Raw genomic sequence first — 27,595 nt, 5'->3', positions numbered from 1 at the left:
AGGTCAGTTAAGATCACCACTTTATTTTAATGTGAAATGTCAGAATAATAGTAGAGAATGATTTATTTTCTTTTATTTCTTTCATCACATTCCCAGTGGGTCAGAAGTTTACATACACTCAATTAGTATTTGGTAGCTCGCACACTTTTTCAGTTCCAAAGTATGTTCATCTCTAGGAGACAGAATGCATCTCCATCTTGAGCGGTATGACGGCTGCGTGGTCCCATGGTGTTTATACTTGCATACTGTTGTTTGTACAGATGAATGTGGTACCTTCAGGCATTTGTGGTGCCTTCAGGCAAACTGCTCCCAAGGATGAATCAGACTTGTGGAGGTCTACAATATTTTTTTGAAGTCTTGGCTGATTTCCCCACGATGTCGAGGAAAGAGTTTTCCAAGCTGTTTAAAGACACAGTAAACTTAAGTGTATGTAAACTTCTGACCACTGGAAATGTGATACAGTGAATGGTAAGTGAAATAATCTGTAAAGAATTGTTGGAAAAATTATGGAGTGGTTGAAAAACAGGTTTTAATGACTCCAACCTCAGTGTATGTAAACTTCCGACTTCAACTGCACACGCAATATATTTGACTAGAACCCAGGGAACTTCATAAGGATTAGTGTGCCATTTCAGATGCAGCCATTCTGTATATACGGACCAAAACTCTCTCTCAGACCCATCTGAGAACAACCAGTCGAACCGCAACACATCACCCACGCTGCTGTTCTATATATTATAGATACAAGTCCACGGTCCACCTTTCATACACATTTATTTTTTATAAAACAAAAACAAAGAGTTAGAATATGAACAGTTAAATGCTGGGGGAGGGGAGGCTTCACTGAAAGACCACAGTATCCAACATGGCGGCTAGGCACTGAACAATATTGGACGTCATCAGGACGTCGACGTGCTCCTCCAGGTGCCTCTTGGGATCCTGCGAGAAGAACGCAGTTAACAGGTTAAGGAAGGTCATTGCAAAGATTTTCCATGGGCATTTATGATGATCGCAAAACAGATGTTGTATTCAGGTTACAGCGAGGACGGATACCTGCTTTCCGACGTTCTTGATGGCCAGCTGCTCAGGGGTCATCTTATCCTCTTCTTCGACCGCCTGGGGTAGAACATGGGGACATTGATTCTCACTCAGACATTAACATTTAAAGCTGGGTCTTGTTCATTATGGCATGTAAGGAAAAAAACATTTTGCAACAGAATATGAAAAAGTGTGTTTTATTTGATTTGACCTTATAAGAAACACAGAACATACAATCATACAAACATCAGTTGCATCACACCTGGCCAGACCGCTCACTTTCAATATTTAAATAATAAATCATTCAATTTTCCTTTGTGTTATTGATGGTGCATTGATTGATTTCCACGTTTTTAGTTTACGCTTTTTCAAGACGAGAGATGAGAATGGAATCGTCCAACCCATCAGGTATCTCACTACACCCCCATACACCATGCCTATTTCTTGAAAAGGAGTGTTTCTGATTGGACAAGTCCAGGTAGACCCTCCCTGTTTCAGTCCATTTTATTCTATTTGAATACTAATGAACACCACCTGGGAGAACTCATGCAGTTTGCCCACGCAGACCCCTGATCTCAAAATACTTCCAGGCCCTCCCACTTTCCCCTGCTTGCTCACCTTGTTGTAGTTCTTGGCCAGCTCCAGCATCTCCTTGACGATGTTCTCGTTGAGCTTGCAGTGCTCGCTGTAGTCCTGCAGGGTCAGGCCCTCCATCCAGCTCTTCTTGTGCAGGTTCAACAGCATCTGGGAGGTCAAGGATCAAAAGTCACTCAAGGATCATATGTTAATGTGGCACATGCAACCAAGAGAGGATAGAGGCACCGTGTACATATGTTTAACGGTCGCACAGAAGATGACATCACCTGTCATTCAGGCAGGAGTACATACGGTAGGCATATTATGAAATGTCACTCTCAGCGGTGTAATTATAACTAACTCATTCAACTACGAGTCAACAGTCCTCATCTTTTTCTGATATTCTATACTTCCCTTAAAAAATATGTCATTTTGACATGTATAGTAGATTTTCAGAAACTCTTCACACCTTTTGCTCGAGTTCATTTTTCCTGTAGTTGATGGTGATGGAGTAGTAATGCCTGTTCAGTCCATGGATCAGAGCCTTGGAGGAGGACAACAGATGATTGAAATAAGAACAGAAACTCTACATTCACGTGCATGATAAAAACAGAGGTGTTCAGATGCGTGCTGGTCAGAGGCGTGCTGGTCAACGGCTCCATGGTCTTACCTGGATGGAGGGCTTGTTCAGATGCCCCAGGTTGGAGGTGGTTTGCCTGGGCTCGTGTCCCAGAACCATCATGTTGGCATTGATCAGCCGGAACGCATCGATAACAACCTGCCCGAAATAACAAAAAGGAACCACGTGTTATCTCACAGAGAGTAGAGGAACGGTGTCCGTGTCAATTCCATTTCAATTCAATTCCTGAGCAGAAAAATAAATAACCAAAGAAATTGAAAGAATGCCAAGTAAGTACAACACTGTGCTTTGGATCTTAGCCATGGAGGGTAACGTTAGTGTGTGAGAATACTGTGAAAGAGAGAGTAGATGACCGGGGACAGAGAGAGATGGTACCGTCCCTGATCTGATGTTCACTAAGTGCTGTAACCAGGCTGTCACTCCAGATGTGTGTAAACGACACCAAAACCACGGCTCTGCCTGAGTGCCGTACATATCCCTAGTCACATCCTATTACTAGGCCCTAAGTTGCATCCTTCCAGGTGAGTAGACATTGCATAGTCACAGCAAGGCAAAGATTTGCCACCATGCTATGAGAGGCTCTGCCAACTGCAGTTATGTGTGAAAGCATGACAGATGAGTAGCTCATGGTTACATTCATGTTAAAACATGAGGATGATGGGTTTATGGCGGTCCTGATTTACTCATGCCTTGTTTAGTAAATGTCACCCTGAGACCTGCGTCCATAAATCACTGTGAAATCGGTTTTACTACAAAGCATAGGAAATTAGTGTATTAAAACACATTTCGCTCTTTTCTCTCACTGGTCTTGGCTGCATTAGCCAAAGATTAAGTACTCAACTTTTATTACCTGCATCGCTCCAAATTAACCCTATAGGTTATCGTGTCACACGAAGGAAAGGTGCCTGAGCGCCGTGAAACGATTGGCATTATTGTTATGTTCCATCTATGTGGTTATATTGGCTGCTCATTCAATGGACCGAAATGTATTGTGTACAACAATATTCCGAGTGGCAGACAGAGTGACGAGAGACGGTGAACATGACAGGGAAGCAGGACACTGCCATGTTCTGAGCATATCAAGAGTAGGCTACACCAGCAAGACTTGGCCGGGAGACACCCTTTCCTCTAAAGCAGAGGCGTGAAACCTGCTAAAAACACAAATATTTCAAAACGAGGATTAGCAAATGTGTCCTGGTATTTGTAGGTTTGTAAAAATGTAATGTATATATTTTAATATTCTCCCTCTCTCACGCTTGGGTGGCAAAATATTATTAAGACTAAAAAGGTTTTAAACCATCCCCTCGGTCAACACACTACTCCTAATAGCAATCTCATTAAATATCTTTATGAGATTGGCTGTGCTTAGAAACCATTTCTAATGTAAAACATTGGAGAGCTAACTTTCATTTCTAGTGGTGCACTCTCCTCTGAGCGGAGATAACACATTGAGATGGAATTGGCTCTCACACCCACAGACAGCTCCGTGGAGGTGATAATAGACAGCTCCCCGGAGCACAGAGGCAGGAGGAGATGGAGGAAGTGCCATATGGGGCCCGTGAGGGTGGAAGAGAGAGAAAGAAACATAACAAGGAAAGGAGGGTGGTGGAGATGGGTGTATGATCAGTTCTAGATGAAGACATCTCAATCCCAGGAGATGTAAGAGTAAACAACCTTAGATGGCTACACGGGCAGAACGCTGTTAGCTAAAATCTCTAACGATTTGAGTTTCCACCCAATCAATCACTTGATTTTATTATTGGATTGATTGAAGTTTTGCAGCCACGAGAAAGTCAACCTGTCACACAATTTGCATACAAATTAAATTAGAACATTGCTGAATAAATCATGGTGGTTCAGGGAAGCAAACTTATGAAGGCCCAAAAAAGGTGAGAAATCTTTTTTTGCGCAGAAACACGTGAAAAGAAATCTGTTCCCATTTTCTATACGTGTGACTATCAGATTGTGCCGCACCTCTACTCAATACTTCACTCTACTAAATACAACACATTGATTTTCGCTTCACACTTTATTACTGTATGAGAGAAAAGGCTACTGCAGAGAATAGCTGATTTGTTCATACCCAAAGGCCTACCTGTGATCGGGCAGTAGGAATGCAGTAAGGATTACAACTGCATAATGATCTGCATTTATTTCCATTGTGGCAGTAAGGGGAAAACACTCTAGGCCGAGATGAAACCATCTTTAGCCAACTCTTCAGACAACTTTACACACAGCCTACACTCACACCTTCTCTCTCTCTCTCTCACACACACACACACCAAATGTTAGGCACCAAACAAAATTTAAAGTGAAACTGACAGTGTTTGAACTACTTTGCAGATATGAAACAAACAGACAACCATAATATGAAAAATATAAAATTCCCATTTTATGCTTCAAAAGCAACTTTATAAGAGGTTTTAAAAATAGGTTATAGTGGACTCAGAATTCCATGGCATACAGTAAGGCATTATTGGCAGAATAGATGGATGCAGTTCAATGGATGATTTTTATTCACCAATACATTTCTTGGTCGTCCAAAAAATATTGCTAGCAGGTTGTAAATCAAAGCTGGCCTGGGTAATCTGTCCAAACAGATTATCAAGGTAGATGGATTATTTTAAATATGTTACTGGACAATAAACAGATATGGCTTATTAGCCTATATGGTCCGAATAATGATGATCCAAGCTTCTTTGAAAATATAAGAATTTATCAACTCTAGACTCTATTATTATGGTGGGAGATTTTAATACGGTCTTAAATACCTCCTTGGACCAGAAATGAAATCACACTACAAACTATCACCCTCAGGCACTTAAGGAAATCATGAATGCCATGGACATATTGGAATTAGTGGATATATGGAGACTTAAATACCCTGATCTAGTGAGATATACATGGCAGAGGCTTAATCAAGCTAGTCGTCTTGACTTTCTTATGCCATTCTCTCTGGCACCAAAAGTCTTTAAAAGTGTTGATAGGGGACAGAATGAGGTCGGATCATCACATTATTGGCATATTTAATTAAAGCCTTTCAGATGATAAATTGTTTAGAACTAGGACAGAATAATTTATAACTGACTTTTTCAGACATAACATAGGTACAGCAGGTCCCCTTACTGTATGGGACACTTAAGTGAGCCTTTAGAGGTCATGCAATTCAGTACTCATCTATAAAACAAAAGCAATTTAGATCAAAAGAGTCCATATTAACAAAGAAAATTGAAGGACTAACAGTACAGTTAGATAGCAATAAAAACGGTACCATAGAGGCACCGAATAAGTTAGAGGAAAAAGAAATGGAGGAACTTATTCAAGAAAGATCCAGTGTAATATATTATAAAAAAACAAAAAAAACGCACCAAATTATTTTTCAATCTTCAATATAGAAATGCTACCAAAAAAAATGCATTAAAACTTGTTTCAAATGATGAAGTCACGCATGATTCACCAAATTATATTATGAAAGAGGAAGTAAAGTACTTTACGAATATGTTTTCGGTTCAGGCTCCTCCATCTCCACTAACTGAAACTAATTGTATGGATTTTATTCCTAATAATAATGTAAAATTAACATCTGTACAGAAAGACTCGTGAAGGTCAAATTACAGAGGAGGAACTGCTTGATGCAATTGGGGCCTTTAAGGACGGGAAAACTCTAGGGCTTAATGGCATACCAGTGGAAGTGTACAAAACTTTTTTTATATACTCAGAGGACCATTATTTGCATGTTTTAACCACTCCTATATAAATGGTAGATTATCAGACACGCAACCAGAAGGTCTGATATCATCATTACTGAAACAGAACCCAAGTGGTATATATAAAGATCCAGTCCATTTAAGAAATTGGAGACCTCTTACACTTCAGTGTTGTGATGCAAAAATCCTAGCAAAATGCTTGACGCATAGAATTTAAAAAAGTATTGTCAGATATTATTCATCCTAATCACAGTTTTTTTTACATGGATAATACACTGCTCAAAAAAATAAAGGGAACACTTAATCAACACAATGTAACTCCAAGTCAATCACACTTCTGTGAAATCAAACTGTCCACTTCGGAAGCAACACTGATTGACAATAAATGTCACATGCTGTTGTGCAAATGAAAGACAACAGGTGGGTGGAAATTATAGGCAATTAGCAAGACACCCCCAATAAAGGAGTGGTTCTGCAGGTGGTGACCACAGACCACTTCTCAGTTCCTATGCTTCCTGGCTGATGTTTGGTCACTTTTGAAAGCTGGCAGTGCTTTCACTCTAGTGGTAGCATGAGACGGAGTCTACAACCCACACAAGTGGCTCAGGTAGTGCAGCTCATCCAGGATGGTACATCAATGCGAGCTGTGGCAAGAAGGTTTGCTGTGTCTGTCAGCGTAGTTTCCAGAGCATGGAGGCGCTACCAGGAGACAGGCCAGCACATTAGGAGACGTGGAGGAGGACCGCTACCTCCGCCTTTGTGCAAGGAGGAGCAGGAGGAGCACTGCCAGAGCCCTGCAAAATGACCTCCAGCAGGCCACAAATGTGCATGTGTCTGCTCAAACGGTCAGAAACAGACTCCATGAGGGTGGTATGAGGGCCTGACGTCCACAGGTGGGGGTTGTGCTTACAGCCCAACACCGTGCAGGACGTTTGGCATTTGTCAGAGAACACCAAGATTGGCAAATTCGCCACTGGCGCCCTGTGCTCTTCACAGATGAAAGCAGGTTTACACTGAGCACATGTGACAGATGTGACAGAGTCTGCAGACGCCGTGGAGAACGTTCTGCTGCCTGCAACATCCTCCAGCATGACCGGTTTGGCGGTGGGTCAGTCATGGTGTGGGGTGGCATTTCTTTGGGGAGCCGCACAGCCCTCCATGTGCTTGCCAGAGGTAGCTTGACTGCCATTAGGTACCGAGATGAGATCCTCAGACCCCTTGCGAGACCATATGCTAGTGCGGTTGGCCCTGGGTTCCTCCTAATGCAAGACAATGCTCGACCTCATTTGTCTGGAGTGTGTCAGCAGTTCCTGCAAGAGGAAGGCATTGATGCTATGGACTGGCCCACCCGTTCCCCAGACCTGAATCCAATTGAGCACATCTGGGACATCATGTCTCGCTCCATCCACCAACGCCACGTTGCACCACAGACTGTCCAGGTGTTGGCAGATGCTTTAGTCCAGGTCTGGGAGGAGATCCCTCAGGAGACCATCCGCCACCTCATCAGGAGCATGCCCAGGCGTTGCAGGGAGGTCATACAGGCACGTGGAGGCCACACACACACACACACACTACTGAGCCTCATTTTGACTTGTTTTAAGGACATTACATGAAAGTTGGATCAGCCTGTAGTGTGGTTTTCCACTTTAATTTTGAGTGTGACTCCAAATCCAGACCTCCATGGGTTGATAAATTTGATTTCCATTGATCATTTTTGTGTGATTGTTGCCGTCAGCACATTCAACTATGTAAAGAAAAAAGTATTTAATAAGAATATTTCATTCATTCAGATCTAGGATGTGTTATTTTAGTGTTCCCTATATTTTTTTGAGCAGTGTATAAGACAAGTATGGGAAACAATAGAATACTATGAAATATCGGGGACACCAGGCCTGGTTTTCATAGCTGATTTTGAAAAGGCTTTTGATAAAGTACAGCTGGAGTTTATATATAAATGCCTAGAATATTTCAATTTTGGGGAATCTCTTATAAAATGGGTTAAAAAGGTATGTATAGTAACCCTATGTGTAAAATAGTAAATGGCTACATCTCAGAAAGTTTTAAACTATCTAGAGGAGTAAAACAAGGTTGTCCACTATCAGCATATCTATTTATTATTGCCATCGAAATGTTAGCTGTTAAGATTAGATCAAACAATAATATTAAGGGATTAGAAATCCATGGCTTAAACGAAGGTGTCATTGTATACTGATGATTCATGTTTTCTTTTAAAACCACAATTAGAATCTCTCCACAGCCTCAGAGGATCTAGATACTTTTTCTATCCTCTCTGGAATAAAACCAAATTATGATAAGTGTACTACGCATTGGATCACCAAAAAAAATGTACATTTTACATTACCATGTAGTTTACTAATTAAATGGTCTGACGGAGATGCGGACATACTCGGTATGCAAATCCAAAAAGAAAGAAATGATCTCACTCCAATACATTTTTATAGAAAGTTAGCAAAAATAGATAAGATCTTGTTACCATGGAAAGGAAAATACCTGTCTAAATGTGGGAAAATCACCCTGATTAACTCTTTAGTCATATCACAATTTACCTATTTACTTATGGTTTTGCCTACACCTAGGTGACCTGCTTTTTAAATTATATGGACAAAAAATATTCAATTTTATTTGGAATGGCAAGCCAGATAAAATTAAAAGGGCCTATTTAATAAACAAATATGAATTTGGAGGGCAGAAATGATTAAATATTAAAGCATTAGACCTCTCACTAAAGGCATCAGTCATACAAAAGTTATACTTAAATCCAAACTGGTTCTCTAGTAAATTGGTAAGAATGTCTCATCCTATGTTCAAGAAGGGCCTTTTCCTCTTTATTCAGATTACACCTGCTCACTTTCGGTTGTTTGAAAAGGATATAATCTCCAAAATATCTTTGTTTTTTAAACAAGCCTTAAAGTTGGTTGCAATTTCAGTTTAATCCACCTGAAAAGACAGAACAAATAATACAACAAATATTGTGGTTAAATTCAAATATAATAATTGATAAAAAAAAACAAAAAAAAAACGATTTTTCGAAGAAATGTTTAAAAAAGGTATCATTTTAGTGAATGATATCATAAATAGGACTGGTGGAGTTATGTCACACATGCAGCTAACACAGACATATGGAAATGTCTGGTCTACCCAAAATTACAAGTAGAAAGGGAAAAAAGTAAGGAACTTGTATGTCGGCCCTGTATTAAAGAACATAAATGGTTAAAGAAAAGTGTGATAAATAAAAACAAATCTCAGAGACCAATTGGTACACTCTGATTTACCACCAAGATATTCCTCAACAATGTCTATTTGCTCCCCTACTGGATGGAAATTACAAATGTAATGGCTGTGCTCAATGCAATGACACTTATAAATGTAGATCCTTCAAACACCCACAAACAGGGAAATCGATCCCAATAAAAGGTGTTATTACGTGCTCCACTAAGGCAGTTATTTATCTTATAACTTGTGCTTGTGGTAAAAATGATGTAGGTAAAACAAAGCGCGAATTAAAAGTACGTATCTCAGAGCATCGTAGCACCATTAGGTGTAAAAACTTACTTATCCAGTTGCGGCCCACTTCTTGGAGGCAGGCCACTCGATTTCGTCTCTGCGTTACATTGGCATCAAACATGTCACCTTCCCTAGGAGAGGGGGTGACCTTGATAATTTGTTAAAACGAGAGGCTGCCTGGATCTTTAATTTAAAGACCCGTGCTCCCTTCAGTTTCAACGTAGACTTTGATCTGAAGCCATTCTTGTGATTATTGTGACTTTGCCATTATAATTGTTTGTAAACTTATGATGTTTAAATTAATCTATGATCGTATGCTATCCATTTGTTGTTTGTATGCTGTTCTTTGTATGACATTTTAATATTTGATTATTAACCAATTATATTAGGCCACTCTTGGCCATGATTAGACACCTGTGTCTTTTGACACTATATAAACAAGTCATCCCGCAGTGTTTGTGATTATACCCTGATGAAGACAGCTTGGCTGTCGAAACGTTGGTATTAAATTTTTGCATCTGAGCTCCTAGAGTGTGCGGGTCTTTCATTTTCAAGTTTCTACTCCGCTAGCCAGCACCTCGTCTTAATAGGTGTACGTTTCTTTTTCTTCTAAATAAAAACATATACCAATTTCATTTAAGGACCAAAAAATTGACAGCTGTGCCATATAAATTGCAAAATAGTTGGGAAGAGATTTGATGTACCCATTCCATGGCACATGGTTTATGAATTGATACGCAAAACAACGCTGGATTCAAACCTTTGAATTTTTCCATTTAAATTACTATACAAAATTCTTGCAACTAATAGAATGTTATATATATGGGGGATACAATCTTCTCAGCTCTGCAGATTCTGCTGTGAGGAGGCAGAGTCATTAGATCATTTATTTTGGTATTGTCCATGTGTAGCTAGTTTTTGTTCACTGGTCCAGGAATGGCTGAAGAATTGCAACATTGGCCTCGTCAATCAATAATATCATAATTATTTTTGGTTTACAATCTGTGGAAGCTATGAGAATAGAAAGGTTGAATTATTTTGTGAGGCATCACAGCACAGTTGAAAAATATATGACGGGTCGAGATCCGAAGTGGGTGGTGTTGAGAGAGAGATGGGGGGGGGGGGGACTAATAACAAGATAAACAATGTAAAACAAACGGGGTCTGTAAAATGTATATAGGTTCAGAACTTTTGTGAAATAGCTCAAATAGTTACAAATAGAATAGATAGAAATCAAACTGGATGGACATCAGAAATACAGGAAGGACTAAAAACAAACAAAAAAGAACTATTGTAAGGTAGACTGTCTGTAAAATGTGTATAAGATGTATACATTGAAGGTAAACGCCGAAGTGTTTATTAATTTACTCCAATTGGGGGATCGGCAGGGTTTGCGGGAAATAATAATAAAAGGTATATTCTTTAAAAAAAAGTATATGTCTATATAGGTATGTGTATATATGTATGCATGCGTGTATGGATATATATATATATCCCAAAAATATATGGGGGATTGGAAATGATGCAGACAATTACATTGATGGAAGCAACATTCTTTCTGCAATATTAAGCTGATCCACCCCTTAATTTTTTTAATATATTTTTTAAGCTGGCCTGGTTACATCGTTTGCTACCTCCACCCATTTGGGGTGCACCGTTTCATTTTCAATGACTGAATATTTTCAACAAAAACTGATGACTGTAACTAAGGCTGGGAATGTCAATACAATCAAACTATACTGTCGCGCCATTCATCTGCCACCATCACATCATGTTTCAGAATAATAATACACAATTCCTGGAAGCTGAAAATGTTCCAGTTCTTCCATGGTCTGAATACTCACAAGTCATGTCACCCAATGAGTATGTTTAGGATGCTCTGGATTAACGTGTACGACAGCGTGTTCCAGTTCCCGCCAACATTCCACAGGCCACAATCAACAGCCTGATCAACTTTACGTGCCGAGATGTGTTGGGCTGCATGAAGCAAATGGTGGTCACACCAGATACTGACTGTCTTCTGATCAACACCCTTACATTTTTTAAAAACCGTATCTGTGACCAGATGCATATCTGTATTCTCAGTCATGTGACATCCCTAGATTAGGGTCTAATGGGCCACTGTGTTCACAACGTTGAGATCAGCAAACCGCTCGCCCACAACACCATACCCGTGGTCTGCGGTTGTAAGACTGATTGGACATACTACCAAATTAGTTGGAGGCGGCTTATGGTAGAGAAATTAAATTATCTGGCAACAGCTCTGTAGACATTACTGCAGTCAGCAAGAAATGTGAATTGCTTTGCTATCTAGCTATGATGAATTTGAACAACATCCACAGTTAGCATATCGCTTAGTTCCATTTGTATACATTTGGCATTGATCAAATTGGGAGGCAGGCAAGTCCCCATTCAGTTGTCAAAACGTGAGTTGGGACAAGCATGCATTGGCAGGCAAGTAGCAGAAGGATGAGCAGGCTAATATTCCCCATAATTTATCAGTGCAATTGAGACGGCCACCTAGCTGAAAAAGTTTTAGAAGGTTTCTCTAAATGTTCCCTCGTTAGATTTTAACTCATCACATTCTGGCTAGCTAGTTGTTAATCTTATTGTTGTTGCTGTGCATAGGCAACTGAGTGAGAGCCTACCTTTTCATGGTTGTTTGATCAGTAGGACTGAAGTTCCCAAATGTAAGAGGACTCCTGTGGCATTTGCAGAAATCCATTCAGGTGTATTTTATGGCTTTTAGCAATTGCGTTCTAATGATATAAAGTCAAGCTGTTGCTACTGCCTGTAAAAACACAGTCTAGTTCAAATTGAATGACGGATGGCGTGGCAAATGGCTTATTTGCATATAGGCCTACTGTAACTTTGATTGTCTACGGCGCACTGGTCTGCGAAGACTTAAGGTTTTATTTACTGCAGCGTCTAATAATTATCCAAACGCTCGGCCGCTTTCCCACTTCTCACAAATGCCATACATGACTATACGTCATTCGCATGAATTTATGAAAACAACCATATCTAAGCGCTCGCTTGTCAGAAAATGTAAAACAATGGTTTTATATTCTTCCTGGGGGTGTATATGATCAGATTTTAGTAAGACTTCATGTTGCTAAAACGCTGTCAGTTCCAATTTAAGGATCACCAGAAAAAAATAGACTTTTGATTCAGATTTGAATTATTTATTTATTTAACCAATCTGGACCCTCTCTAAAATGATCCGCCGCAATTGTTGCAACCCCTATTACTAACCTGTTCAACCTCGAGTCGTCTGAGATCCCAAAAGATTGGAAAGCTGCTGCAGTCATCCCCCCTCTTCAAAAAGGGTGAGACAGACACTCTAGACCCAAACTGTTACAGACCTATATCTATCGATCCTACCCTGCCTTTCTCAGGCCTTCGAAAACCAAGTAAACAAACAGATCACCACCCATTTCGAATCCCACCGTACCTTCTCCGCTATGCAATCTGGTTTCCGAGCTGGTCATGGGTGCACCTCAGCCACGCTCAAGGTACTAAACAATATCATAACCGCCATCGATAAGAGACATTACTGTGCAGCCGTATTCATCCACCTGGCCTAGGCTTTCGACTCTGTCAAATCACCACATTCTTATGGGCAGACTCAACAGCCATGGTTTCTCAAATGACTGCCTCGCCTGGTTCACCAACTTCTTCTGAGACAGAGTTCAGTGTGTCAAATCGGAGGGTTTGTTGTCCGGACCTCTTGCAGTCTCTATGGGGGCGCCACAGGGTTCAATTCTCAAGCCGACTCTTTTCTCTGAATACATCAATGATGTCGCTCTTGCTACTTGGTGATTCTCTGATCCACCTACCTTTACACAGACGACACCATTCTGTATACTTCTGGCCCTTCTTTGGACACTTAACTAAACTCCAGACGTGTTTCAATGCCATACAACTCTCCTTCCATGGCCTCCAACTGCTCTTGAATGCAAGTAAAACTAAACGCATGCTCCTCAACCTGGCTGCCCACACCTGCCCGCCCACCCAGCATCACTACTCTGCACGGTTCTGACTTAGGTATTTGTAGGTGTCCACATATTCTAGGGTCTGGTTAGACTGTAAACTCTCCTTCCAGACTCACATTAAGTATCTCTAATCCAAAATTAAATCTAGAATCGGCTTCCAATTTCACAACAAAGCATCCTTCACTCATGCTGCCAAACATACTCTGGTCAAACTGACTATCCTACTGATCCTCGACTTCAGCTATGTCATTTACAAAATAGCCTCCAACACTCTACTCAGCAAATTGCACAGTGCCATCTGTTTAGTCACCAAAGCCCCATATACTACCCACCACTGTGACCTGTATATACTACCCACCACTGGCTCCAGGTCATCTATAAGTCTTTGCTAGGTAAAGCCCCGCCTTATCTCAGCTCACTGGTCACCAAAGCAGCACCCACCCGTAGCACGTGCTCCAGCAGGTATATTTCACTGGTTACCCCCAAAGCCAATTCATCTTTTTGCCACCTTTCCTTCCACTTCTCTGCTCTGCTGCCAATGACTGGAACGAATTGCAAAAAAAATGTAAAATCACTGAAGCTGGAGACTCATATGTCCCTCACTAACTTTAAGCATCAGCTGTCAGAGCAGCTCACAGATCATTGCACCTGTACATCGCCCATCTGTAAATAGCCCATCCAATTGCCTCATCCCCATATTGTTTTTTTGTACCCAGCATCTCTACTTGCACATTCATCACTCCAGTGTTTAATTGCTAAATTGTAATTAATTTGCCACTACGGCCTATTTATTGCCTTACCTCCCTAATCTTACCTCATTTACACACACTGTATATAGACTTTTCTATTGTGTTATTGACTGTACGTTTGTTTATTCCATGTGTAACTGTTGTTGTTTGTGTCGCACTGCTTTGCTTCATCTTGGCCAGCTTGCAGTTGTAAAAGGTGAAATAAATAAATAAATAAATATATATTTTTTAATATACGTGTTCCAGTAGGTTGTTAAACACAGACAGTAAAGTGAAGTAAACCCGAGCAACGCAAAGTTAGCAGAGGCAAGTGTGTGGTAATGCTAGCTTGCCAACTTAGATGCTAATGTAGCTAGCTAACATTTATTACACACAAAGTTGTTATTTGCACTATTGAAACATACATCCTTCTTATCAACTATAATCACAGCATTATTTTGCAGCCAGCTTGCAAAACGTAGAATATCGTTGAAATGTGACGAGTTTGCATGCCTGTGGTTGTTGGACGTACCTTTCCTTTGACGCTCTGGATGGGGTCCACCACCACGGCCACGGCTCTCTCCGACAGGGCCTCGAAACTCTGCTGGGTGTTGATGTCAACGCCTGACAGCCAGCAGCCAAACCCGGGGTGACTGTGGTACCAGCCCACCACCATCTCTGGTCTAGTTGGAGGAGCCACCACACAACCACCTCTATTTTAGTTCAACACTATTACTGCACAGATGCCTTTCTTTGTGTCTATTTAACACATTTCTTTTTTGTTTTATTGTTACAAATGACATTTTTCTGTTTTTAAGTGTATCCTGGAGTGTAGAGCATGTGTGTAACTTTGTCCTGGAAAGTGGCGTACTAACTAATAATGTTGTATTAATAAGTCCATATGCATTTACCTGCCAGTCTGCTTAAGCATATCCAACATTTTAGCTTGGAAGACGGGGTCCACGGCCTCCACACTGACACCCTATTGGAGAGAGAAGTGCTAATACGCAAACACAGGTGGAGAAAACGTCACATGCGTAACTACAGAGTTACTCAACATTGTCCTGCGAGGTCTGTTAGGGGAAATGACTGGGGAAACGTACAGTTCCTGACTGCGGCATGGCGAACACGTCAATCACTCGCACAGTGTAGTCGTCCACAAACTCGCCCAGCATCAAACCCATGACCTCCATGGGCACACCAGCACGCCCGTGCTTCAGCATCTGAAGGAGATGGAAATACATGGTGAGACATAGACGACTGCCATGGACACACAAGTAACGAGTTGGTATAAATTCTAAATGGCAACTGCGGTTTATTTCCTTCTTACCTTGAGCAGTGCCAGTGAGGAGATGTACACCTGCTCTGCAGTGTCTACGGCGGGGGCGTCTGTAGGTGGGCCCTGAGGGGAAAATAACAGCTTTTAGGCTATAGTTGACTATCACACAGAGCTGGTTAAGGATGACAAAATACAGCTTCACTGCAGTTTATGATATATTAGTATTATATTACTGACAAACTGATGATCATTGTTTAAAGGGAGACTCAGCGAAATTATTTTGCCACGAGCGGCACCGCAGATATTGAGATGAGTGAGATGCAAGACTTCGCTCTCTCAGTGTCTGCACACGTCCACGGGGAACTTGAGCCTAGTGCTTCAAAGCTCTTAGTTGTTGCGGAAATTGACCAACTATGCTGTTTACTTTATGCTTCTACGTCATATCGTTTTGTCTACCTGTAACATATTTTGTTGACAATAAACACCACCTTTAAATTGACATTAGCCTAGCCACTAGCCAGTGAAAAACCCAGCAGCATTGCAGTTCTTGACACACTGAAACCAGTGTATCTGGCACCTACTACCATACCCCGTTCAAAAGCACTTAAATCTTTTGTCTTGCCCATTCACCCTCAATGGCACACATCCACAATCCATGTCTCAATTGTCTCAAGGCTTAAAAATCCTTCTTTAACCCGTCTCATCCCCTTCATCTACACTGATTTAAGTGGATTTAGCAAGTCACATCAATTAGGGATCATAGCTTTCACTTGGTCAGTCTGTCACGGAAAGAGCATGTGTTTCCTAATGTTTTCTACACTCAGTGTATGTTCAATATCCTGAAAGTAATTTTGTAATTTAAACGGTGATCTGAAACCCTGCATGTCAGAGAGGAAGAGGTTAAAAGAAGACACCCCTCCTATTTTTAACACCTCTATAGGGTGCCAAGGCAGCCACTTACTGGAGGTGTTAATTGGCAAATTCAATGCCAGTCGGGAGCAAGCTCCTCATTGGCCTCGCCTTGCAAGGCTTGGCCACTGCGAACACAACAAAGTGGGCTCTTTTTATTTCTCTCACCAAAGAGCGCCCCGGGCTCTTTTGATTGGGCAGGGCTACACTACTCTAAAAACATGTTCCAGCAAAGCATGCTCGATAATAGTGCAAGGGAGACACTGCAGTGGTTAGTCAGCCTACACCATAATTCTTTACTTTCGATTAGGCTACTTAGAATTTGTTAATACATATTGAACAGAATGCCTTGACAATCTATTCTCACTATCCAGTTCACATGAAAAATAATGTGTCGAGCTAATAGGCTATATTATATTATATTATACAGCTAGGAAAAGTATTCAACTTTGGAGAGGTTATTGAGTGAGGCAATTGGCTCCCGAGTGGCGCAGTGGTCTAAGGCTCTCCATCTCAGTGCAAGAGGCATCACTACAGCCCCTGGTTCGAATCCAGACATCACATCCGGTCGTGATTGCGAATCCCATAGGGCGACGCACAATTGGCCCAGCGTCATCCAAGTTTGGCCTGGGTAAGCAGTCATTGTAAATAAGAATTTGTTCTCAACTGACTTGCCTAGTTAAATAAAGGTTCAATTAAAAAATGTATATAAGTTGGCCATTTTTATAACTAACTCTTAACATGATTTTGTGGGCTATAGTACATACTTACAATATTTAAGACAGCTAAGCTGTGCCAGGTCCTTTTCAGTCTGTGGATAAGAACAACAAGGTCTACCCTGGCTACAGCCTCTCACTTTTCATTTATAGTCGCTTCTGCCTATTCCACCCATCTCAAGTCAGCATCACTCCCTGTTTGGTGATCAGGAATAAGATAGGTGTTGTAGTGAGGCTAGGATAGATATAGCCCAATATTAGAGCTACAGTGCCTTGCGAAAGTATTCGGCCCCTTTGAACTTTGCGACCTTTTGCCACATTTCAGGCTTCAAACATAAAGATATAAAACTGTATTTTTTTTGTGAAGAATCAACAACAAGTGGGACACAATCATGAAGTGGAACAACATTTATTGGATATTTCAAACTTTTTTAACAAATCAAAAACTGAAGAATTGGGCGTGCAAAATTATTCAGCCCCTTTACTTTCAGTGCAGCAAACTCTCTCCAGAAGTTCATTGAGGATCTCTGAATGATCCAATGTTGGCCTAAATGATTAATGATGATAAATACAATCCACCTGTGTGTAATCAAGTCTCCGTATAAATGCACCTGCACTGTGATAGTCTCAGAGGTCCGTTAAAAGCGCAGAGAGCATCATGAAGAACAAGGAACACACCAGGCAGGTCCGAGATACTGTTGTGAAGAAGTTTAAAGCCGGATTTGGATACAAAAATATTTCCCAAGCTTTAAACATTCGAAGGAGCACTGTGCAAGCGATAATATTGAAATGGAAGGAGTATCAGACCACTGCAAATCTACCAAGACCTGGCCGTCCCTCTAAACTTTCAGCTCATACAAGGAGAAGACTGATCAGAGATGCAGCCAAGAGGCCCATGATCACTCTGGATGAACTGCAGAGATCTACAGCTGAGGTGGGAGACTCTGTCCATAGAACAACAATCAGTCGTATATTGCACAAATCTGGCCTTTATGGAAGAGTGGCAAGAAGAAAGCCATTTCTTAAAGATATCCATCATAAAAAGTGTCGTTTAAAGTTTGCCACAAGCCACCTGGGAGGCACACCAAACATGTGGAAGAAGGTGCTCTGGTCAGATGAAACCAAAATTGAACTATTTGGCAACAATGCAAAACGTTATGTTTGGCGTAAAAGCAACAGCTCATCACCCTGAACACATCATCCCCACTGTCAAACATGGTGGTGGCAGCATCATGGTTTGGGCCTGCTTTTCTTCAGCAGGGACAGGGAAGATGGTTAAAATTGATGGGGAGATGGATGGAGCCAAATACAGGACCATTCTGGAAGAAACCCTGGAGTCTGCAAAAGACCTGAGACTGGGACGGAGATTTGTCTTCCAACAAGACAATGATCCAAAACATAAAGCAAAATCTACAATGGAATGGTTAAAAAATAAACATATCCAGGTGTTTAGAATGGCCAAGTCAAAGTCCAGACCTGAATCCAATCGAGAATCTGTGGAAAGAACTGAAAACTGCTGTTCACAAATGCTCTCCATCCAACCTCACTGAGCTCGAGCTGTTTTGCAAGGAGGAATGGGAAAAAATTTCAGTCTCTCGAAAGTATTAACTTAAGGGGGCTGAATAATTTTGCACGCCCAATTTCAGTTTTTGATTTGTTAAAAAAGTTTGAAATATCCAATAAATGTCGTTCCACTTCATGATTGTGTCCCACTTGTTGTTGATTCTTCACAAAAAAATACAGTTTTATATCTTTATGTTTGAAGCCTGAAATGTGGCAAAAGGTCGCAAAGTTCAAGGGGGCCGAATACTTTCGCAAGGCACTGTATATTAGAGCTCTGATTCATTATTGAATTAATGAGACAAGGTCTAAAGGAATTCCATAGCGACAGGGTGCGAGATAAGTCATGGCTGAAATAATAAACACACCTGACCCAGTCCAGGCATTCCTCCTCCAAGCCTCAGCAGTCTATCCATTTCTGTTGAGGGGAAAAAACAGCAATTCATGTCAACCCTATTTATCAACTTCAACCTGATCACTTTCTAAACAATATGCATTGTTGTTAGATAGTACACTACAAAACAGTTGTTAATCTATTTCACCAAAAGGCAGTAAAAAGAGCAGGATAAAATGAGATGGCATAGTTTGACAGGTAACGTTAGCTCTCAGACAATATGATTGTGACAAACCCATCTGTTTCACAGGTAGGTAGCTGATTTTCCTGATTAATCTGGAACGTCTGCTTTCAGACAGTACCATCTAGTTATTTTTCCTGCCTGTTATATAACTAGATTCAAGAATTTGTGATGAGACAATTTAATGTTAATGACAGTCAAGTCACGACGCTAACTTACGACGTTGACAGTTAGCGTTAGCTACATATTATAGGTAGTTGGCTAATCATCTAGCTGTCTAAGTTAATGTTATCCACCAGAACAAATCAAATAAATGTTAAAACACGGTATAACATCAAATTCTTAATAAACAGTGGTCCCTGTCAACTATCCAACATGTTTGACTAAGTTTGCTAACGTTAACCAGATAAACTGCCTTAGCTCGCTTGCTAGCGGTAACGTTAGCGACATTTAGCTCTTTCGTTGCACGAGAATCGAAAACCCGAACTAACTAGATAGCAACTTCTTCAGCGTGGATTATTTTCTGCTAGGGTAGTGATCTAAACATTTGTGGGAGTGCGATCTTACCTATTCAATCTGTAAAAATGTTGGAAAGAATACTCGCGTGTGATAACTATTGAAGTCTAGCTTGCTACAATGAATCAGCCAGAATTCCTCATTCAAAACAAATTCGTCGGAACATTGGGTACTTCCGGCGCCTTGATGACCACTTCCACCCTCCGCAACATTCTGCTGTAGGTCGCTTTCTAGAAGCAAGGGGGAGCTGAATGCAGCTGACTCCGTGTCCCTTTTAAGCTGCACCAGCTCGTAAAGCAGTTTGTGCATTTAATACAGACCAAAATTGATGCTCAAAGCACCAAATATTAGTGTGATACAAACTAGGCTAACAAATCTGTTCCAACCTTTGTGAGAATGTATTATTGTCCCTAGCTACCAATGTGGGCATCCTAGTGCAGCCTGCTATAATTGTCAAATCATACGAATATATTCCCCTGAGATCTGTAGCTTGTTTGTCGTGCAATGACTAAAAGCTGTTTTTGTTCTGCTTCCCATATCACACAATACATAACTGTTGGTCTCCCCATTTCCATCCCTGGGGTTTTGACACATTGTAATTAGCTTATTACTACACCCCCAAAATGGCTCGCATACTCTTCTCTTTATGGATTTCTAGTATAACCAACATTTGGGTGGCAGGCAGACATAGCCTACACAGAATGAGGACACATCACAAAACAGTTGTGGAACAAGTTCTTTGGTTTCAAGCCAAGACCGACCAATAGCTGATATTACAGCTCATTAGTCTCCAAAGTGTCCAATAGAAGTATAAGAAAACGGTTTAAGCTACAGAACCATGGTCAACAATGACAAATAGAATATGGGGGCAATACAATCACCACTTAACAATCACACATACTTTATCTAATGTGCCAGTTGCTGTAGATCTCTACACCTGCCGTACCTCAGCATCAAAGGAGGAGTCAAATAGTGAATCACACTCAATTAGTACAATAGCAGTCAAGATAATTACACAAGCAAACTACCAGTGAGAGAAAAAAACACCTTGTGACCACATCTGTCACACGGAATGCGTGTCAGCCGTTAAATCGTCTATCTTTGTCTGAGGTGTATCACCAAGCCGCCATGTCCCCAGCTAATCAGTGGAGGTGTTGGCAGGAGAACGTTTGTTTCTCTCTCCATCTACACCTCCCTCCAGAACGCCTGTCACATCGGCGGAGGTGAAAGGTCACCCCAGCGCCATCTGCTCAAGGCGGGGGTCCTCCGGCAAAAGATGCCAACCACACACTGTGCAGTAGAGTAGACCAATTAAAAACAACGTTGCCTATTTCGTTCAGAAAAATGTATGAACGTGTCACTCCCAATCCCATGAAGTGAGTTGGATGTGGAGTGCATAGTGACAGACAGGTGGTTTAAAAAACAACAACCCATTGATTACTTCCGTAAATATCTCAGAATGTGCATCAGAGCACAATTATTTTGCATTGGTGACAATGGGAGAGAAGTGAGTGAGTGTTATTATCTTTTAATCAAATCAATAAATGTGTTTATTTCATAGAGTGCATTAGGTATTTGGCTGGTTCTGCTTCTTTAGCTGAATTGAGGGGAAATGCTACAGGACTGATACAATGTAATGTAACAACGTAAATTACACTGTGAAAACACCAAGATGACATGTTGGCTATAAAATTATATCCATGGTCTTGCATTCATATAAACCCATAGTAAATAGTTCTAGTTAGACATAATTCAGAAGATAGGTTGAAAAGGTCCAATGCAGCTGTTTTTATCTCAATATCAAATCATTTTCTGGGTAACAATTAAGTACCTTACTGTGATTTTAACTGAAAACATGGTCACCAGGCAGGCTAAAACTCCATATCATCCAAACGGTCATGGCGAGAAGGGCTCCAGCTTTTGTCAAATTAATGTAAAAAGTTTCCAACCATAACCTAATTCTCCTAACCTGCTACGAAAAGTCAAGACAAAAGCTAGATCCCTTCTAGCCATCACCCACTCAAACAGCTCTTACACTAAAAGGACATTATTATTACTTTCATAGTTTCACAGTATTATTCCAACCCGATGTGGAAATATAATTAAATTCAGTGTCCAAAGGCCATAGAGTGGATTGCGAGTAGTTCCTCATATTTCTGCTCCAATCAGATATCCACTTTCATCCTGACTCCACTGTAACTGGTCTTTGGTCTTCTTCCTCCACTGTAGGAAAGTTTCAAAATGGCCACTCCCCAGTGTACTGTTTGTAGAGGGCGGAGAAACCCAAGGCCGTCAGTGCAGTCACCAGTACAGTCAAGAGCTTCTGCCACCACAGGCAGCAGTCCATCTTCTGTTCCAGCCTGGAGCTGCTGGCCATCTACTGAAAGACCTGGGGGAGGAACAGAGGGCACCAACAGCAACCGGGGCATATTAATTTGGCACCAAATGGAAGAAAACAGACCGAAACATGGTGGGACTACCTGCCCTTGTCTTCAGCTACAAAACATTTAAAGACGCTTTCCCTTCCATATGGAACACGACCCAGGTGAAGTATCGGACCTTTTTCAGACCACAGACTGACTTCAGATGGACTTGATAGATTGAAAAGCATTTCAGAAGGCAAAGTTAATAGTAAATATGAAATTGTCCTACTGATACATTTGCATAATAAGGATGTGTGTGTGTGTGTGTGTGTGTGTCAGTGTCTGTCGCCTGAGGTCACAACTCACCATGGTGTGCTTGTCTTGGTAGCCATTGATCTCCATTTTGTGAGACCTGTCAGTCAAAGGGCTGAGTGCCGACTTGATGCTCTCCAGCATGCGACACCGCAGCCTGAAGGTAAAGAAAGTGGAAGACCATTGGTGAACAGTCCCTACACATGCGTCCTCCAGGCCTTGTTGCTTTTAGTGACAGTCAACAAACCAGTACTCATAAAAACTGGTTTGAGTTGTGTTCTATGTGTGTACAATGGATGATGCTACCTGTGCTCCATTATTTCAGCCTTTGGGACGCCCTTCCAGAACTGGGCGAGGTCTGTGCTCCCCCCACCGCTAAGTGGCTCCATCTCAGCAGCCATGATTAAGAAGCGATCGTGAGGAGAACACAGGATCCCTAAGAGCCAATCAGAGAGGACGGAATTTGATCACAAACAATCAGAGGACAGCAACAATTCCACATGGGCTAATCCTTGACCTTCTCAAAACCTGAATGATGGGTTTGTATTACATAGCGACAGAGGAGATGGAAGAATTAGGGCTACGATATGTCGTACCTCCATGCAGGGACACAGTGATTTCTATACTCTCGCCCGCCCCACAACTGCTACTGCTTGGCTTCACCCTGTACTTCTCTGGGGCTGTGGTCCGCACCTGCGCCAAAACACAAACAAGGGTGCTCTCATACGAGTACATTGTAATGATGCAATCACACACTTAAAAAGAGCAACATGAGAACTGACCTTGAAGGCCACTTTGTTTTTGGTGACATTACTAAGCATGATCAGACATCTCTTCTCACCCTCTCTGTGGCCAAAGCACAAATCATCAGGACTGGAAAGAGAGAGTGAGAGTGTGGGAGTCACATGTCATCTCCGTCTAGCAGCCTCAGTGTAAACAGTGGCCTCATAACCTTGAAAGGTAGTGTGAGGTCTGTGGTTGGAAACTGTGTAACTCAATACGTTTTGGAAGTGTTTACACTATACTGTGTGTATCAGGGGAAATACACAGAATCCAAAGCTAACCTGATATAGAGTAAGGTGCCTTTGAAAGTGATGGTTGGCCTACGGGATCCTTTCCATCTGATGTAGCCATCATTGTCCCCATCCTGTGCCAAGTATACCTGCCTCAGACAAATAGAAATAAAAGACACTAATGTTACTGTTGTTGATATCATTCAATGCACTTATGAGATTCAAAAGTGTAATAATGCTCAGTATTAAAACCAAGGAGTGTCGTAAGGGGAACGAAGGACAACATTTCTGGTTCTGAGTGTAGGAGAGCTCGGCACCAGAGTGTCCTTGGCCTCCAGGTCATCATCCTTTGACTCTGTGTCATCCTCTTGTCCAGCCTCTGGTATGGGGTTCTGGAAGATGTCATCAGGCAACGGCGGGTAACTGAATTTGATTGGGTACTGGGAGAAAATGAGAAAAGAACTCAATGAGAAAAGAACTCCGTAGTAAATGCAATGCATTTTTAATTATTTATCAATGTAGTATAACGTACTGGTGATGAATTCTGGCAAGGTGTGTGTATGCAAAATAGTATTGGTTTATGTACTGTATGTATGATACCATCATATGGAGTTGTTTGTATACATGCAAGTACGTGTTTGTGCACATACACAGTAGCTTTACATGAGAACATGGATGTATGACTCTTGTATGTCAGTCATGTGTCTGTCTTTTGCATCATATGCACTGTACTGAAAGTAACGGACACGCATGTTGTCATGTTAGCCAATGGACATACACAGATGTTTTAACATCTGCATGTGCTTATGTGCTCAGTAGATATTTGGATGTATGGGGGTTATTGTGGCCATTGAGTGGTAAGTTACACACAGTTCCCCCCATGTAAGACAGGAGATGCTCCCCATTAACATAGTTCTGGATGTCACTCTTGGACACAAACTTCAGCTTGTCGATGGCGTCTTGACTGAGCATGTTCTTCACTATTTTCAATGCCGCTATATATAGAAGACGGGGGGGGGGGGGGGGGTAGTTAGTAGTATTGACTGCAGCAGTGCCATTGAATGGAAGCATAGCATTTTCTTCTTTAAGTGACTCCCCATTCATGATCCATGGCATCTCGTACTTGAGCATTTTGGCTGAAATTAAATAGAACACATAAATAACACAATTCATTTTACATCCTCTGTAGGCAATAAAGGCATGCAATTGGGTTCACTGAGTCCTTTTACACTATGGGACCAAATGCACCAGATGGAAGCCACAGGCGGCTGGTGGCAGCTTAATTGGGGAGGACGAGCTCATAGTAATGGCTGGAAGGGAATTGATGGAATGGTATCGAACCCATGGTTTCCATGCGTTTGGTACCATTCCATTTACTCCATTCCAGCCATTACTAGGAGCCGTCCTCCCCTCAGCAGCCTCCTGTGTTGGAAGCCCACCAGAAGAAAGGGATACTTACAGAACAATCTAGGGTAATACACCTGGAAGCAATTGATGATATATTTGATCAAATCCATGTCCTACAAGAGAAAAGAAAAGAGAGAATTCCTATTGTTCAAATATTTTCAACAAATAAACCAATAAATCTTTCAACCCGGCATGTGAGGATAAACTTGTTTTGAAAGCACATAGCTGTACTGTATGTCTCCTGACATATTTTGAGCCCCAAGCTAAGGCATGACCCAGATTGGGCAACGGAGAATACTTTGTCTCAATGTACTCCAGACAATGCTACTGTTTATACCGTCTTAGGCTCCTAAGAAACCACTCAGAGAGAAAAAATTGTATAATACATTTGATAGTCAACATCTAGTATTTCAGAGCTTGCCATCTACCACTTGTTTCTTCTTGTCATGAACAGTACATAATATGGAAAATAAATAACAGTACATGGATGAGTATAGAATAGGTGAGGAAAGTTCAGGTTTACCTTAGAGTCTTCCCAACGGTAGTTTAAAAGGAAACCAAAGACAAGCATTAGTGTGTAAAGATCCACTCAGTGACTTGTTAACACAATGTTTGGACATTAATACCAAGTCCCACAAAACAAATCAGCTAGAGGGGAATGAGAGGAGAGCAGACATCTTACAACGCAGCTTAGACCCGCTTCGGACATGTCAAAGATCACTGTGAGGGGAATCCCCGGTTCCCGCCAGGCGTAGCTCTCCAACCAGAAGGCCACGTACCTTTTCTTCTCCGTCAACATCTTCATGTGCAACTTAACCCTGAACCAGACTGGGCAGACAACATACAAGCAAACCTCAGTGGCCTTCAAGGCAGATACCCAAATAGCTTAAAAAGACTAACTGTAATCCACCATACATAAACTCAAGATTGCCAATCCCAATCCTAACTTGAATCAGGAAACTACAATCTGAATAGTGAGATGCATGGAAAAATGATCACAGCACCCCAGAGGATGAGGCTTTTACAAGAGATAAAATGACGAGGGTGGCCATAAATTAGGTCTCAGAAACAACATTTTCACAACAGAACCTTCTTGATTGTCAGTGTTTAATTATTATTATTATTATTTTTAAATACATACACAGTTTGTTGCCCTCTTTATCATAGCCATGCATGCCAGACTCAAACAGAGACTTTTGAACAGAGCTTTCATGATGTCTGGAAGAGAAAGGGATATTAAAAATGAATCAAACTGGACTATCAATGCTGTCTATAATAATAATAATAATAATACATTATTCTTACATATTATACTTATATAGCACTATTCATTACATAAAGACATTTCAAATCGGAAACATCTTATCAACACCATCATGTTCAACCAGTGGAAGTTTGTCAGCAATTTGCAAGAATGCACAATAACAGGGTATGTGTCCTCGCAAAGCTATTCTACTGTTCTTTGTTGGAGCTATATATTCATTAATACAGCTATACAGTATGGGACAAGGCCACTGGTTGACATCAAGTCCCTGTAAAGGCAAAGGTCAATCCACCATTCAGTTCAAATTATTTTCTCCACTGAAGACTCTCATCGATCATCTTCAAGGTGTCCTCCACCACAAAGTGGCGCCACTCCAGATAACAGTCAACCAAAACATCATCCTTCCATAACCTGTCCACATCCCCGGAGTCATACTTGTCTGACGAGTCTGTGGGAAAATGGATGACACTCAGTATTATTACTCTGTACGTTTGTGTGGTACATTGAAATCAGTTGAGTTGCAGTGCACTGCTTCTGTCTTTAAAAAAAACGTGTGATAGTTTCAGGTTAAAATACTCGATTTATGATTGGTATGGGCAACTATGCAGCATCAAAACAGTGGCATATACTGAACACAACACACACACACACCTGGGTTGATGTGTAAATGCACATGGATTTCAGTGTTCTCTGGAGAAATGTTTGCTGATGTTGCGCAATCCTACTTTATCCTACTCTATACACAAACAGCTGTCCTGGGACTCCAAGTGGACACCAGAGCGCTCACCTTGTACATATTCAATACGAGATTGTTTTCTTGTTTCCTGTTTTCTTTTGAATGTCCTGTTTGAGAAGAAATGTTTCAAAATATCGCAAATTCTACAACTTTTACAAATAGCATGTCAACATTGACTATTTTTATTATTAGGCTTACCTGCTCTGATAAAGCCGATCTTGCATCTCTCGTGCTCAGAAGACAAGAAACCAAAACCAGTTGGCTGATGCGCTGTCTGGGAGGAAGTAAATCATGATGTTTCAATGTCAGCTGTTACAGGCAACTAACAGACAAACTGACACTCAAAATGCTTAAAAGCCACAATTCCATTTCGACAGTCTGACCCTGCCACTTTGATTGGTAAAGGCAAAATGGATGCAATGATTGTACAGTATGATGTTGGATAGTTTACAACATATTTTGTAGTCAACAGTGAACACTCAAACATTATAATGACAACAAAAACAAACAATTTAATTTGAACTACAGCTGTAGCAGAGCACATGCATGATGCACAAATTGCATATAGAAAATATTCGGTACCTGTGTGTGTGTGCCACTGCCAATTGACAGGTGAACTTCTCTAGACCAGAGTTTTGCCAAACTTGGTCTTGGGGGTCCCCCATTACTGCACGTTTTGGGTTTTGCCATAGCGATACACTCAAATAACAAACTTGCTATATATGTATTCGTTTGA

The 27,595-nt window shown here is 41.1% G+C and overlaps 1 protein-coding gene and 1 pseudogene across 1 annotated transcript; both read right to left on the bottom strand.

Moving 5' to 3' along the window:
- Positions 1–757: 757 nt before the first annotated feature.
- LOC135542606 (26S proteasome non-ATPase regulatory subunit 14) lies at positions 758–19,942 on the bottom strand. The gene is made up of 11 exons (XM_064969705.1): positions 19,816–19,942; positions 19,042–19,091; positions 15,540–15,611; positions 15,313–15,432; positions 15,121–15,191; positions 14,742–14,892; positions 2,285–2,392; positions 2,084–2,158; positions 1,657–1,782; positions 1,054–1,116; positions 758–939 (listed from the first exon to the last, which is right to left on the bottom strand). Exons 2-11 carry the CDS (start codon positions 19,087–19,089, stop codon positions 841–843), a joined length of 933 nt encoding a protein of 310 aa, XP_064825777.1. The 5' UTR covers positions 19,090–19,091; positions 19,816–19,942; the 3' UTR covers positions 758–840.
- A 1,350-nt stretch (positions 19,943–21,292) lies between these two features.
- LOC135541685 (motile sperm domain-containing protein 2-like) lies at positions 21,293–27,584 on the bottom strand (annotated as a pseudogene).
- Between the last annotated feature and the right edge of the window lie 11 nt (positions 27,585–27,595).

This window comes from Oncorhynchus masou, chromosome 6 (genome assembly GCF_036934945.1).
Source record: "Oncorhynchus masou masou isolate Uvic2021 chromosome 6, UVic_Omas_1.1, whole genome shotgun sequence".
Classification (NCBI taxonomy): domain Eukaryota; kingdom Metazoa; phylum Chordata; class Actinopteri; order Salmoniformes; family Salmonidae; genus Oncorhynchus; species Oncorhynchus masou.
The sequence above is the reverse complement of the archived record's forward strand: the minus strand, read 5'-3'. Positions and strand labels throughout refer to the sequence as shown.